At 41.1% G+C, this 16,349-nt stretch overlaps 1 protein-coding gene across 1 annotated transcript in view; it reads left to right on the top strand.

Moving 5' to 3' along the window:
- Positions 1–16,349, top strand: part of LOC124595112 (kinetochore protein NDC80 homolog) — a 163,955-nt gene that overhangs the window by 56,119 nt on the left and 91,487 nt on the right. Inside the window, exons 6-7 of the mRNA XM_047133710.1 lie at positions 1,125–1,264; positions 13,630–13,738. Of these exons, the coding sequence (XP_046989666.1) occupies positions 1,125–1,264; positions 13,630–13,738 (249 nt within the window). The remainder of the gene's footprint in view (positions 1–1,124; positions 1,265–13,629; positions 13,739–16,349) is intronic.

Below are 16,349 nucleotides of genomic sequence, written 5' to 3'. Positions count from 1 at the left end.
ATGCAGGGCAGGCAACAACACCCAGTCTCTCATCCCATCCAGCAAGTCTGCCCAGACCTGGGGTTTTGTGTGATTTTTCTGTAACTCTTCCCATTTCCTAAACCTCACCAGTCCTTTTTCTTAATGCCTCCTCTTCATACCTGCTATAATAAGGATCCACTATATGTGGAAGCTTGTTCATTTCCATATCCTTCGTGTTCGTTCTCTTCTGCCGCTGCTTGTTGAGTACATATCTTATCTATCCATATTCTATTTATAAACAGTCTGTTATGCTGATGATACAGCTTTATTTACTTCGTATCATGAAACACTTGACTATGCGTTAAATTGCTTTGCAGCCAGTAAACTTGCTTGTAGTCCAGGCAAACCTCAACAGTTTCTGTTAGGTTTATCTGATCATATAGAAAATAAATGCCTCAAATATTTAAGAATTCATATGGGTGTCAATTGCAATAACATATCAACAAAGTTTTCGAAGATGTGATCAGTAATTATCATCTCCAAATGACATATTTCATGTTCTTTCAGTCAGGTAACTAAAATGGCTTACTCGTATGGAGACATTCCCTCATATCAGTAACATTTTAAAAATAAACATTTGTGCGTATAATATGAAAGGCTGGTCTTACAGCTCTGTCAGTCTTTTTACCGGGTTCACAATACCAACAGTTGTGAACATGTATATTAGTGTCATTCTGTGTCACATTAAAGTATGTATTGCCAGGGAAGCTATTTGGAAATAAATAACACAAATAAACCAAACATGGACATCACAAGGCTCAGGTTAGCAAGAACAATGAACTCCTAAAAAAAAGAATGCTCTCAGAATTTATTAAAAATTTCATCCCTCTGCTGAAGCCATACAATTCAAAAATTTCAAAATAAAGCTGTGCAATTGTCTGACATAACACTCACTGTTAGACTGTAAAAGAGAACAATGCTGATTTTAATACTTAACTTTATGGCTATAATCTTTCATTTGTTATGTAGATGAAGGCTGTTGATCTTAGTCATTAATATTGTAGCTGTACTCTTTACTTTTACTGCAGTTTGTAGACTAGTACTTACTAAGATTCACAGTATTAAATTCATTAGACCATGATCATGATCTTATCTAATTTCAGTGAACACAAAAAACTCCTGGCCAAGTCTTCTCAGTATGTTTGTTTTTCTGGTTGACCACGTTAGTTTAATTGACAAGTCTGAAGTATCAGAAATGGTATGCCCAGACAGTGGTGATAATCAAGACTTTGAAGTTCAGAATGTGAGTATGTTTAGCTATTAAACTTCTTATTCTGTAACATAAAATTGATGACTGGTTTGAATTTTGATGGAGAAACAGAAATTTATCATGCGGGAGGAGGGCACAATAATGATAAATTGTACACATAAATAAGCTCATAATTGATGCAGTAATACAAATTCAAAGTTGAAACAGTGAATGCCTGTGCCAAGCACTAATTAGAAAATTGGTTCTCTGTGCTTTCACCATTGTTCAAAATACTAGGCATTACTTAAGATACTTCGAACAACATGAAAAATGGGTTTAGCTTTATAGACACAAAGTAAGTCATCATAGTCTTCAACTTGTGGAACCATTTTCATTGTCGCGTATTCTGCGGAACTATGTGGAAAGTTTCCCAAGGTAGTGAGGAGAACTTGAGACACCACTACCACCAAAAAAAAACCCTGAATGCAAATTAAAGTCTATTCCAATGTGTCCTCGTTATGTGGAGTCCTCCACATACTAATTATTCCACAAAGTTTTTGGCTTAATATTTTGCAGCTGTCGTTTAGCACTCATTCTTTCCTTCCTGAAGGATGATGTTGGTTCCACGTGGGTGAACCAGCTTATGTTTGTTAGAAAAAGTTTTTATTAGCAGTTTTTGTGTGCTACAGGATGGCTTCACTTTCCAACATAATCACCTTTCACTTCTAACAAGGGAATTCCAATACAATCGTGAAATTTTTCGCACAGGGAGGCTGCATTGGAAGAAATGCACTGTCAGAATTTTAGTTGCTAAGGTGCACAGCAGGTATATACTTTTTTTAAGTTACTCAGTTTAACCGCATGAAGAACTGTTTGTGTATAACAGCAATTTCTACAGCCCTTTGTGCATAGTGTGCGATCCGGCAAATAATCAGACACTGCCGTCTCAAAAGAACATAGCATGAAGTTCAAAGTGCACACGTGAATCGTAAGTACTTAAACTATGAGGGCAGTTCAATAAGTAATGCAACACATTTTTTTTTTCGGCCAATTTTGGTTGAAAAAAACGGAAATTTCTTGTGGAATATTTTCAAACATTCCCGCTTCGTCTCTTATAGTTTCATTGACTTCCGACAGGTGGCAGCGCTGTACGAAGCTGTTAAAATGGCGTCTGTAACGGATGTGCGTTGCAAACAACGGGCAGTGATCGAGTTTCTTTTGGCGGAAAACCAGGGCATCTCAGATATTCATAGGCGCTTGCAGAATGTCTACGGTGATCTGGCAGTGGACAAAAGCACGGTGAGTCGTTGGGCAAAGCGTGTGTCATCATCGCCGCAAGGTCAAGCAAGACTGTCTGATCTCCCGCGTGCGGGCCAGCCGTGCACAGCTGTGACTCCTGCAATGGCGGAGCGTGCGAACACACTCGTTCGAGATGATCGACGGATCACCATCAAACAACTCAGTGCTCAACTTGACATCTCTGTTGGTAGTGCTGTCACAGTTGTTCACCAGTTGGGATATTCAAAGGTTTGTTCCCGCTGGGTCCCTCGTTGTCTAACCGAACACCATAAAGAGCAAAGGAGAACCATCTGTGCGGAATTGCTTGCTCGTCATGTGGCTGAGGGTGACAATTTCTTGTCAAAGATTGTTACAGACGATGAAACATGGGTTCATCACTTTGAACCTGAAACAAAACGGCAATCAATGGAGTGGCGCCACACCCACTCCCCTACCAAGAAAAAGTTTAAAGCCATACCCTCAGCCGTTAAAGTCATGGTTACAGTCTTCTGGGACGCTGAAGGGGTTATTCTGTTCGATGTCCTTCCCCATGGTCAAACGATCAACTCTGAAGTGTATTGTGCTACTCTTCAGAAATTGAAGAAACGACTTCAGCATGTTCGTAGGCACAAAAATCTGAACGAACTTCTCCTTCTTCATGACAACGCAAGACCTCACACAAGTCTTCGCACCCGAGAGGAGCTCACAAAACTTCAGTGGACAGTTCTTCCTCATGCACCCTACAGCCCCGATCTCGCACCGTCGGATTGCCATGTGTTTGGCCCAATGAAGGACGCAATCCGTGGGAGGCACTACGCGGATGATGAAGAAGTTATTGATGCAGTACGACGTTGGCTCCGACATCGACCAGTGGAATGGCACCGTGCAGGCATACAGGCCCTCATTTCAAGGTGGCGTAAGGCCGTAGCATTGAATGGAGATTACGTTGAAAAATAGTGTTGTGTAGCTAAAAGATTGGGGAATAACCTGGTGTATTTCAATGCTGAATAAAACAACCCCTGTTTCAGAAAAAAAATGTGTTGCATTACTTATTGAACTGCCCTCGTATATCAAATATGCCTCATCATTAATTTTTTTAAGGGCTTTCTGTTAATAGTGAGGGCTAAACTTGTGCGGATGTAATTATTAAACAAGTGACTGGCATGGGAAACAAAAACAAGGCAACGTATTAGGTTACATTACAGATGACTTCCATCAATCTGGACTTTAATTCATTAGCATAAAATATTTCGTAAAATTACTGTAGCATAGTTCTCATGATAATTTTTGAATAATGTATATCTTACTAACAATGAAGCAGTTCCTTGTTTCTTTTCTTTAGTCATCACAAAAATGCGAAGTGTGTAATGAGTGGTGCAAACAAGCTTTTTCCTTACACTAGGCACACCTGAAGAGTATTAATGCATTCGGACACTTCACAGTAAAACTAGTTTCATTTAGACACAATTAGGATGGAGTAAGAAATAGTCGTGGCCATTATTCTGCATATTCGTAAAACATGACGATGCAGACTGACAATGCCCTAATGACTTGTTATGTTCAGGCCAAGAGTCCAACAAAAGCAATGAATTATTTTCTGCCAATGGTAAGAAGACTTTTCGGATGTAACATCAGAAATTATTCTATCCCTTTTTTCTGGATTTTGCTACATGGATTACAACATTTTTGTAACTAAACAGTTTTCTCTCTCTCTCTCTTTTTCTCTCTCTTTCCCCTCCACAATTTGCCTAAAGTGCGATTTGCATACAGTTCTGACGTGATTCCTTACTGCCTTTATATACAGCATTTTATGGGATTAACATGAAGCTACGAATTTGTGTATAGTACTGCCTATTAATGACATCTGTTGTACCTGTTTACTTGAAGTAAACTTTGTAGTTTTGTGACTTTTTCTGTGTAATTATCTGAATCCATTTAACCAGGCTGAAGAAGCCTGGAAATCAGTAACGTTCATCTACATGCGTTTTAGAGGGCTGAAGAAGCCTGGAAAACAGTAACGTTCATCTACATGCGTTTTAGAGGGCTGTCTCTCAGATTTCCATTGGCAATGGTGAATTCACTCTCATGAACAGTTCTAAAGTATTAGAATAGTTTTTTCAACACTTTTGCATGTTTCATTTTGGTGCATATTTCGTACTTTCTTGTAATTCTTTCTTCCATTAAATAGTTCACATACAGTTTTTATAAAAGGAAACCAGCTTTGTGGGCAGCTTAACTTTTAAGCATTTTGTCCGCCCTTTGTCTAACCAAAAGGTTTATGACTGAAAGGTATTGCTCTCCAGGTTTTCCGTGGAACAGGGAGGTACTGCATTTTTACCCTGAATTTTAATTAGCTCACTAAGTATCGTTCAAACCATATTTCACGTAATCATCAGTTATTTACTGTTTTGTGTAATATTTCCAAACTTTCTTACGAAATCTCGACATCATTCACAGGATGTCCAAGAAATTAACTAATAAATAATACATATGTAGATCTTCAGGAGAAGTATATGATATCGATTACATATCATATTCTTCGTATTTTATTTTTTTCAATGTTGAAAAGCAAGTATATGCCTAGAAACCACAAAGAAAATTGATTCAGTTTTATCTTCATTGTTAACACTTAATAATACTGCAAAAGCAACTGTGAATTATTATGGATAAAACATAAGTTGCAGACTCGAGCAAATAGTAACTGTGAACAATCGTGTCATAGAAACTATGAATGAAAACTGAAATTCGCTTTGCAAATTAAGATCGCTTAGAGTTGTGTTAACTATTTACTGATGTGCCATCAGTCAAGGCTATGTGCTTACCGTGTTGTGCATGCACTGTCTACTGCATCTACAGTAGGGTTGTACATTGCCCCAGCTGTCTGGCGAGCTAAGAGCTTTGCAATTTTCAACATTTTTCAAAAAATACTTGCAGTGAATCATAACAGCCAAAATTGTGACATTGTGTTTCTTTCAGTGTATTCTTCCTGTATAAAAAATTTAGTTTTGACACATCGGATTGGATCATTCCCTAGTAAGTACTTTTCTTATCATTAAATAAGCTGCCTCCATTCCCCAGCGCTAGACAGTAGTTCCCCTACCTAGTAATTAGGGTTGACAGTGGTTGTCAGGAGGTTCTCTTAATCTTCAATCTATTGTGCTCCAAGCTGTAGCTTCAAGTGCATGAAGAGTTAATAGCTGCAGTTACAAGGTCGCAGCTGCAAGGTGGATTATTCAAAAAGTTGCCAACTGCTGGAACTTGTACTTGGTGCAGGCAGTGATGTGGGAATGCATGTTATCATGGAGAAGGCAGTTCCCAGTGCTGTCTGTTAAGAATGGCATGTGTCAGTTGAATGAACATTTCACAGTACACACTTCATTGTAGTTGTTGACCCATGTTCCATGAAATCAGCTAATAGAATGCACTTTTCATTGCAGAAAATAGCAGCAATTGTTTTTGAATGTGAGTAATATCCCTCCCACCTCTCCCCTAAAGTTGACTTGTGTCATTGCATCAAGCGACATTTCGATTCTGCATTGTTGTAGGGTATCCACCTATTATCACTCATGAAATGCGAGAAAACAAATTGTCGTCTCTGCTTTGTCTATAGTCATGTGAAAACATTTGCACACTTGACAATGTTTACTTTTTGTGTTGTTCAGTGAGCATTCTCGGAATCCATGTTCCACGTAAGCTGCAATGTCTAAGGTTTTCCGTAAAAATTGGGAGTTCAATATGAATTGTCATTTGTTGACCAGTTTAGCTTTTTGTCCGTTGTTGTTGTTGTTGTTGGTGGTGGTGGTGGTGGTGGTGGTGGTGGTGGTGGTGTTGTTGTTGTGGTCTTCAGTCCTGAGACTGGTTTGATGCAGCTCTCCATGCTACTCTATCCTGTGCAAGCTTCTTCATCTCCCAGTACCTACTGCAGCCTACATCCTTCTGAATCTGCTTAGTGTATTCATCTCTTGGTCTTCCTCTACGATTTTTACCCTCCACGCTGCCCTCCAATGCTAAATTGGTGATCCCTTGATGCCTCGGAACATGTCCTACCAACAGATCCCTTCTCCTAGTCAAGTTGTGCCACAAACTCCTCTTCTCCCCAATTCTATACAGTACCTCCTCATTAGTTATGTGATCTACCCATCTAATCTTCAGCATTCTTCTGTAGCACCACATTTCGAAAGCTTCTATTCTCTTCTTGTCCAAACCATTTATCGTCCATGTTTCACTTCCAAACATGGCTACACTCCATACAAATACTTTCAGAAACGACTTCCTGACACTTAAATCTATACTTGATGTTAACAAATTTCTCTTCTTCAGAACCACTTTCCTTGCCATTGCCACTCTACATTTTATATCCTCTCTACTTCGACCATCATCAGAGTTATTTTGCTCCCCAAATAGCAAAACTCCTTTACTACTTTAAGTGTCTCATTTCCTAATCTAATTCCCTCAGCATCACCCGACTTAATTCGACTGCATTCCATTATCCTCGTTTTGCTTTTGTTGATGTTCATCTTATATCCTCCTTTCAAGACACTATCCATTCCGTTCAACTGCTTTTCCAAGTCCTTTGCTGTCTCTGACAGAATTACAATGTCATCGGCGAACCTCAAAGTTTTTATTTCTTCTCCATGGATTTTAATATCTACTCCGTATTTTTCTTTTGTTTCCTTTACTGTTTGCTCAATATACAGACTGAATAACATCGGGGAGAGGCTACAACCCTGTCTCACTCCCTTCCCAACTACTGCTTCCCTTTAATGTCATAGGGTCAGTATTGCCTCACGTGTTCCCATATTTCTACGGAATCCAAACTGATCTTCCCCGAGGTTGGCTTCTACCATTTTTGCCATTCGTCTGTAAAGAATTTGCATTAGTATTTTGCATCCGTGACTTATTAAACTGATAGTTCGGTAATTTTCACATCTGTCAGCGCCTGCTTTCTTTGGGATTGGAATTACTATATTCTTCTTGAAGTCTGAGGGTATTTCGTCTGTCTCATACATCTTGCTCACCAGATGGTAGAGTTTTGTCAGGACTGGGTCTCCTAAGGCTGTCAGTAGTTCTAATGGAATGTTGTCTACTCCCGGGGCCTTGTTTCGACTTAGGTCTTTCAGTGCTCTATCAAACTCTTCACGCAGTATATCTCCCATTTCATCTTCATCTACATCCTCTTCCATTTCTATAACAGTGCCCTCAAGTACATTGCCCTTGTATAGACCCTCTATATACTCCTTCCACCTTTCTGCTTTCCCTTCTTTGCTTAGAACTGGGTTTCCATCTGAGCTCTTGATATTCATACAAGTGGTTCTCTTTTCTCCAAAGGTCTCTTTAATTTTCCTGTAGGCAGTATCTATCTTACCCCTAGTGAGATAAGCCTCAACATCCTTACATTTGTCCTCTAGCCATGCCTGCTTAGCCATTTTGCACTTCCTGTCGATCTCATTTTGAGACTTTTGTATTCCTTTTTGCCTGCTTCATTTACTGCATTTTTATATTTCCTCCTTTCGTCAATTAAATTCAATATTTCTTCTGTCACCCAAGGATTTCTACTAGCCCTCCCAGTTACAAAGCTTCATAAATAGATGTCTTCGATGCATCATGAATATCTGGTGGCCAGAAAAAATATGTAATGAGGAGCTCTGGCGAATAACAAACTAGATACCTATAGAAGACCAGATACGAGAGAGGAAGTGGGGATGGTTGGGGCATACCTTAAGAAAACCAGATGGAGCCATCGAGAAAAAAGCATTGGAATGGAATCCCCAGGAAACAAGGAAGAGAGGAAGACCAAGGGGCACATGGAAGAGGACAGTGGAAGGGGAAGCAAAAAGAGTTGGCAAGACCTGGGCAGAATTGAGGCAAATGTCCAAAGATAGAGACGGATGGCGAGTTCTCCTGGATGCCCTATGCCCCCATAGGGGCCAAAGGAATTAAGTCAAGTTAAGTCGAGTCTTCTTTTTACCTACTTGATCCTCTGCTGCCTTCACTACTTCATCCCTCAAAGCTACCCATTCCTCTTCTACTGTATTTCTTTCCCCCATTCCTGTCAATTGTTCCCTTGTGCTCTCCCTGAAACTCTGTACAACCTCTGGTTTAGTCAGTTTATCCAGGTCCCATCCCCTTAAATTCCCACCTTTTTGCAGTTTCTTCAGTTTTAATCTACAGTTCATAGCCAATAGATTGTGGTCAGAGTCCACATCTGCCCCTGGAAATGTCTTACAATTTAAAACCTGGTTCCTAAATCTCTGTCTTACCATTATATAATCTATCTGATACCTTCTAGTATCTCCAGGATTCTTCCATGTATACAACCTTCTTTTATGATTCTTGAACCAAGTATTAGCTATGATTAATTTATGCTCTGTGCAAAATTCTACCAGACGGCTTCCTCTTTCATTTCTTAACCCCAATCTATATTCACCTACTACGTTTCCTTCTCTTCCTTTTCCTACTATCGAATTCCAGTCACCCATGACTATTAAATTTTTTTCTCCCTTCACTATCTGAATAATTTCTTTTATCTCATCATACATTTCTTCAATTTCTTCGTTATCTGCAGAGCTAGTAGGCATGTAGGCTTGTACTACTGTCATAGGCATGGGCTTTGTGTCTATCTTGGCCACAACAATGCGTTCGCTGTGCTGTTTGTAGTAGCTTACCCGCATTCCTATTGCTTTATTCATTATTTATTTTGTCCATTAGTTGCACAATTTCACCTGCTTGGGTACTGCAGATGCCATTTCAATTTTCATCGTGCACATTGGAACAGCCATTTTTAAAGTATCAACCTTGTTGTCTAATCTTTCCTTCACTCATTACTGTATTTTGATATTCTCCTGTAATGCTTATATAAAATTCATTGTGGCGTACATGTTGAGTACGACTGTCACTTCCACAAAGATTGTTTTTTCCTGTGGAACGTGATCTGCTGGTAATGTGCTCACAAGTCACCTCTTCTTTAGCCAGCAGAGAGCATGGAGAAATAGTGTTAACTGCTGTCCACCACCTGGTGCACCAGTTCCAAGCTGGACACACTCTGGCCTCAGCTTCCAGCTAACAATAATGTGATTTTCTCTCCCCCCCCCCCCCCCCCCCCCGCCTCCTTCTCTATCACTATCCCCCCTTCTCTATTACTATCTCCTCCCCCCCTCCTCTCTCACTATCTCCCGCCCCCCCCCCCTTCTTTGTGGTACCAAAATTAACATTATAAGATGAGCCTTAATAAATTAAATGGCTCCTAAAAGTTAACCCATATCGTTCCAGTCCGACCAGGTCACCATATGCACCTGTACACTAGGCACGACTGATAAATCTGAGTAGTTCCCTTTGCACACAGAAATCAGATTACAGCACACACTTCGCAGCTGGTGGGAACAATAATTTTCAGAACCGTTGTTGTTTATTTTCACCCATTGTTAAATGATTACTGAATCAAAATGGCTTCTGTTGCAGTGTAAATAGTCGGTAAATGATGCTGTATTTGTGTAACTTTGTTCAAGCTACCAATATTTAAATATAAGTAAATGGCCCTTACTTTTTGAATATCCCTCGTAGATTGTTTGAAGATGGTATTGTGATGTATTTGTCATTCTTTTTCATCTCTTGCATCACAGTCTGGCACAGGCTACTGTTAACTGCATTTGGTTACCGTTAAATAAGTATCAGGTGCAGAAATGGATGTGTGGATACATCCCATGTGGGTGATGGTTCCTGAGCTTTATTATTGTAAGCTGCTTGACCTCCACTTCCAAATTTTCTGTCTGTAGTGTGAGGCAATGTGGATTCCTCTACTCCCTTCCTTCCCCTCTTCCTTCCCTGCTGTAGTCCCCCTCAGCCCTGCTTGGTCAGCAGCACATGTAGCTAGACTGTGTGGTAGGGCTGTTAGAGCCCATCTGGTTGAGACCCCAGAAAACTCTGGGATAACACTTATGATATGTGAGCTGTTGCCTTCCCATGTATGCTAGGAGTGGTTGCTTGTCATTCTGGAGCATCAGAACTCCCAGCCATGGCTGCTGGTCCGACGGCCCTTGCTGTGGCTGAGTGTGCCCATGGGGAGAGCCCCTGTTTGGAGTGAGCGATGCTTCACACATGAAGCAGTCAAACTCCAAATCACTGGTCGTTCTGCTACGGCCATCTCTTCGAGTGGTAATAGACAATTGGGAGGAGGGCCATGCTTGCCGGCTTGGAGTGAAACACTTTCTCTGCTAACTAGTCTGTTCTAGGACAGACAGGACACATTTACTGCCACAAAGCCACTATTTTCTGTGGAAAATATCAAAGACAAGTTTGGCAAAGTGGAGTCTTTCAATAAGATGCTGTTGGATTCCCTGTTGATCAGAGCTGCTTCTGTCACCCAATCTGTGGCTCTTCGTGCTTGTGATAATCTTGTCGATGTCTCGGTTTCTATTACATCTCACCAGTCTCTGAATATGGTCCAGGGAGTCATTTTTCATCTGGACCTCATCATTGAAACTGATGAAGTCCAGAGTAATGTGGAATGATGGGGCACTCATTTTACTTGACATGTGCAAAAAGGTTGTAAGGACAATGCACTGATACGTGACGTGAAGCCATACGGCCCGGCACCCATGATGTGCTTTTGGTGCTCGCGTTTCGGGCACATCTTCCCCATGTATGGCAGATCCGTGTATACCCATTCCATGAGGGCAGCCCTGTGTTCCACTGTCCGTGTGTGTGAATTGACAGGACTGTAACTCTCCCTATTCACCAGATTGCCTGGCTTACAAGAAATAAAAAAAGGTACAAGAATATAAGTTCCTGGGTTGTCTGTCTTACACTGAGGGTTGTCAAAAATATGACCAACTCCACGCTGTGTCAATGACTTTTACTTTTGCCTCTGTTACATCCTTTTTCCCTTCTCCCTTTTCCATATCTCAGTCTCATACCCCTCACCTCTTCCCCTTCCCTGTGGTTCGCACCCCCTTCTCTCCAGTTGCCACTTCCCCTCCCAGGGCGAAGAAGTACACCCATTCTTCGACACCTGCCAGTGTTGGGGCTCCCTCGTGGGACCCCACCCTTCGGCATCTCTCGGGCCAGAGACATGCTACCGCATCTCCGCCATGGACACACAGTCTGTGCGCCAAAAGGTTGCCCACTCTCTTTCGGTTCTGCATCTTTCAGGAGTCTGCTCTCCCTCTGTGTCCTGTCCTCCTCAACCTATGAAACAGAAGAAGAAGAAGAAGAAGAAGAAGAAGTCCCAGGACAAGGCTGACCCGGTGCCCCTGGAGGTTCCATCTCCCCCCCCCCCCCCCGCCCCCGCACCCCCACCCCCCCGCACCTCGCAACCTGAGTCTGACATCTTATTTATGGATGTCACCCAGTCATCTGTGACAGATGATGACCTGGAGGCATAATTGGCTTCAGCCCATTCACTTCTCCTTTGGATAACAGCTCCATGATTGTTCACCTATCCCCCATCCCATTCTCCATGACCCCTCCAGGGGCGGATTTGTGGCTTTACATCAAATCCATTTTTGCTCAGTCGGGGCCAACTCTTGGGAGGCTGCTCCCCTGTGTAATAAACTTCATGCCATCAAGCAGACTCCCACAATTTGGCCTTCTCTCCTCTGCCTCTCCTGGGGTGGGGGGGGGGGGGGGGGGGAGTCTACCATCCTCTTCCATCTTGGTATTGGCCATATTTGGTTGACCCATAGTTTTTTACTACACAGTGAGCCACCCTGCCCCTTTGCAGTTGTGGGGCTATGCTAATTATGATCTGTTTTTTGCTGGACTGCCCTTGGACCCCACCATTTGACCCTTCTCACTAAATTTGCCCTCCCCCCCTTCCTTGTCTTCGTGCTAGGGGACAGACCCTCCCATGATTGCATCTGTCCTTGGTTTTCTTTGCAGAAGTGGTTTGTACTCTCAGGTATAAGTCCATGAATTTTCCTCTGGCATTTGAGTCCCTCAGTTAGCGTACACATTGGTTATGGAGGCCCTGACCTGGACTCTACACTAGGCAGGTTCTCCTCACCATTTCCCTACATTTTATCTGATATGCTGTGCTGTTTTGTTTCCTCTTGTCTTGTGTCTTCTTCCCGTGGTTTTGGCCACTTTGTATCATGATAATGGTATGGTGTGGGTATCAGGAGGGGTTGGTGGTGGTGCGGGTGCACTACTACATGTAGTGTTTCTGGGGCATCCCTGCTTCCCTCGTTTACACCCACCCCCTCTTGTTCTTCCCTTTTCGTACTGCCCTGATGCCCCTTTTCTCTCATTGTTTGCATGTTTTCTCTTCTCCGTGACTGGACAGTGCTGTTTGTGTTGTTCCTTCCTCGATTTCTGCCATCCTATATCATTGGGACCAGTGACATCACTGTTTGTTTCCCTCCACCAAATCAGCCAAACAACCAGTTTTAAGCTCTGATCTATTTTCATAACACATGGTTTACTTTTTCTAAGACAGTTGAAAAGTAATAGAGAAAGTCCATCACCTTATCTCACTCCTGTTTTAAATTCGAAATTTTCCAAAACTGTTCCCCAGATTTATAATTTTTGTGCCATTTAGTTTTTAACTTATAATTGCAGTGGTATAAAGTTCAGGCCGTATTCTTTCAGAATTTGGAAGAGATAATTATGGTCCACTGAGTGATCAGCTTTTTTTAAATCTAGGGAGGTATAAACTGCTTTCCTTTTACAACATTTTGTTGCATGAGAATTAATTTCAGAACTAAAATTTGTTGTTGGCAACATCTATTTGGTCTAAAACCTGTTTGATATTTGGATTCCAGTTGGCACTTGGCTTAGTTTCAGAAGACATTGAGTAGAATTGTGTATTGCACAGGTAGAAGAGAATCCCTCTGTAATTATAAACATCTGTTCTGTCTCTCTTTTCACATAGTGAATGTATTGATGCAGTTTTCCAGTGATCCAGAATTTTATGATTTCCAAATGTTTTGTATGATCAAATAATTTTTTCTTAACATTTTTATGCTAAGTTACTCTAAAACCGTTACATTTATCTAGCAGTTTCCTCTTCATTTGGTGCTTGTGAATCTGGGTAGTTTTCTGAGGAATTTCTCGTCAGTATCTTTCTGTGAGTTTGAGTACTTTAGATGTTTTTGTTATAAAACAGAGTTGTTCATTATCTGTGTGTTGATCTTCCTCTTTTGCAGGAAGTGTTTTGGCATTCATTGAAGATTTATAAAATTTGGAATGACTATGCTGAGGGAGATGATGAGAGGATAATCAACAAAGAAAATGAGGCGCTTAAAGAAAAATTAAGTAAGTTTTAGAAAATATGTTTTAGTGTTTGAATAGTGCCAGGTGTATGTATGGTGATGTACAAAAATACAGCACAGTCAAGAAATGAGTATATTTCCTGTATTGTATGTCTAAAGGTTTACAGAAAGAAGTAAAGCTTATGTGCGAGATGTTTGGTGTAAAAGTGTCCAAAACCCATAATCATAAAAGTTATGAAATTAGGATGTGCATTACAAAAACGAAAGAATTGAAAGTAAAAAAAATACAGAACATATCTTCTGCATTGACAAAATAGCTATTTTCAAATGGAATAGGAAAGAAATGACTGGTAATGTTACATGGTACCCTCCGTCATGCACCATAAGTTGCTTGCGGAGTATGTTTGTAGATGCAGATGTAAGATAATATCTAGCTACAATCTCATTCTTGGTGGTGACGTACACTGATGGAAAAAAAAAAATTGCAACACCAGGAAGAAGTTGTGCAGTACAAATGAAAGATAGTAGGCATGTTTCTACATGTGAAAAATTTTTATTCAAATTTCACACCAGCCACATGATGATGCCAATCAGGCTTGCTTAAAATACATGCTGTTACAATCATGAGTGTTAGTAACCTTCAAGATGGGATGCGGCGATTTGATGTTTGTCGAGAATGCCTTTGAGGCGACAAAGACACCATCATCAACACCTTGCTGAGTTTGAAACCAATGTACTTGATTGCTGGCAGTGGTGGTCATGAGAACGTACAGCTGCAAAAAGACTGCACCCTGGACGTCCACAGTGCACTACTGAAAGGGAAGACCATTGTGTTCAGTGTACGGCTCCTGTGCACTGTAATGCATCTGCAGCAGCAATATGAGCAGCATTTGGCACCACAGTGACATATCAGACTGTTAAAATTTTGTTACTTCAAAGAGCTCCGAGCTGGATACCCTGTAGTGTGCAGTCCACCGACTCCAAACCACTGCCATATGTGACTTCAATAGTGTCAAGCGAGAGCTCATTGGAGGGCAGGGTGGAGGTCTATTGTGTTTTCTGATGAAAACTGGCTGTGCTTCAGTGCCAGTGATGGCTGTTTATTGATTAGGAGGAGGTCAGTTGAGGACCTGCATGATAGACACACTACACATACTGTGGTCTGAGGTGTAATTTTGTATGACAGCAAGAGCACCCTTGTGGTTGTCCCATGCATCCTGACTGCAAATGTATACATCAGTCCAGTGATTCAACCTGTTGTACTGCCATTCATGAACAGCATTCCAGGAGGTGTGCCCAACAGGAAAAGTCTTACCCATGTACAGCTGTTGTAACCCAACATGTTCTACATTGTGTCAACACGTTGCCTCGGCCCGCACGATCACCAGGTCTGTTTCCAGTCATATCGCCAGAGGCGACAACTTCAGCACCTTCCACAAACAGCATTACCTGTTGCTTTATTGACAGACATGGAACTCCATCCTGCAAACTGACATCCGGCACCTGTACAATGTAATGCATGCTTGTTTGCTTCCTTGCATTCAACATTCTGGCGATTACATCGCTCAATGTACCAGCATTTCACATTTGCAGTGTTTATCTCACACTTTCATTTACCTGTAATCTTCCAGGGTCCCCCCCCCCCCCCCCCAATCAGTGTAATATACTCTTCATTAGATAGAAGATCGTTCACATTCCTGAGAAAGAACTGTGTAGAGGTCTGGAAAAGTCACTGCTTGTGGGTGACTGGCTCCAGCTTGTCTGCACAATTCATTCCAGACATGCTTGATGGCATTCATATTTGCAGAACTTACTGATCAGTACATGAAATGTATAGTTCCATCTGCAAAAAAATTTATCTCTATATAGATTGTCATTACAGTCAATGAAGAGGTAGTTAAGACAAATGAGAGCCCCAAAAAGTTGCACTTGTACTTCCAGTTCCTTAACCTTGTATTAGCCAGCAAAGCAGACTGAACACCTGTCCAGTGTAGCAGTACCATTGTAAATGCCCAGAGGATGTAGTAACGGGGTACACTCTGGCATTCTCACTTAAGAATGGAACAGTGTCACACACTACAAGTCTGTACACCAGTGCTCTGCATAGACCAGCAATTTTTGTTTTACAGTACTCCCTGTGCCTCTGCCTCTCCCCCTGACAGTGTTTGTTCACATTGTATTGTTTATGAATGCAAGTTTTGTTTGACAACTTTAATTCTAATGCTTCTTTTGGTTATAAAAATGTAAGATACCTTCCATAAAACTGTCTCTTCGACACAATTTGACTCGTGTTTTCTGCCACCTTTTAAAACCAAGTACTGTAGACAGAACAATTTCCTCCAGAATTTTCTCGCTAGACTTGAAGGTGCATTTCTGTAGGACAAAAGTTGTGAAGATTTTGCTAAGTTACTTCTTTATTATTGTTCATATTGCTGCAGAAATTGTTGCCTAACAGCACATTTGTGTACCATATTTACCAAGTAAAATAAGACAGCTCTTAATATAAGACAACCACCATTTTTTAAGCGGCTCTTCGAGGAAAATTTATTTTTAGCATATTCTGACAAATCAAAATTACAAACTGTGTTATTGACATAAAGTACCTACCTAAAACTTTAGTGTTATACCTATTCTAAACTTAGGCAAGTTATTGA

The sequence above is a fragment of the Schistocerca americana genome, chromosome 2 (assembly GCF_021461395.2).
Source record: "Schistocerca americana isolate TAMUIC-IGC-003095 chromosome 2, iqSchAmer2.1, whole genome shotgun sequence".
NCBI classification, from domain to species: domain Eukaryota; kingdom Metazoa; phylum Arthropoda; class Insecta; order Orthoptera; family Acrididae; genus Schistocerca; species Schistocerca americana.
Note: the sequence above shows the minus strand (reverse complement) of the source record. Positions and strands in the feature narration are given on the sequence as shown.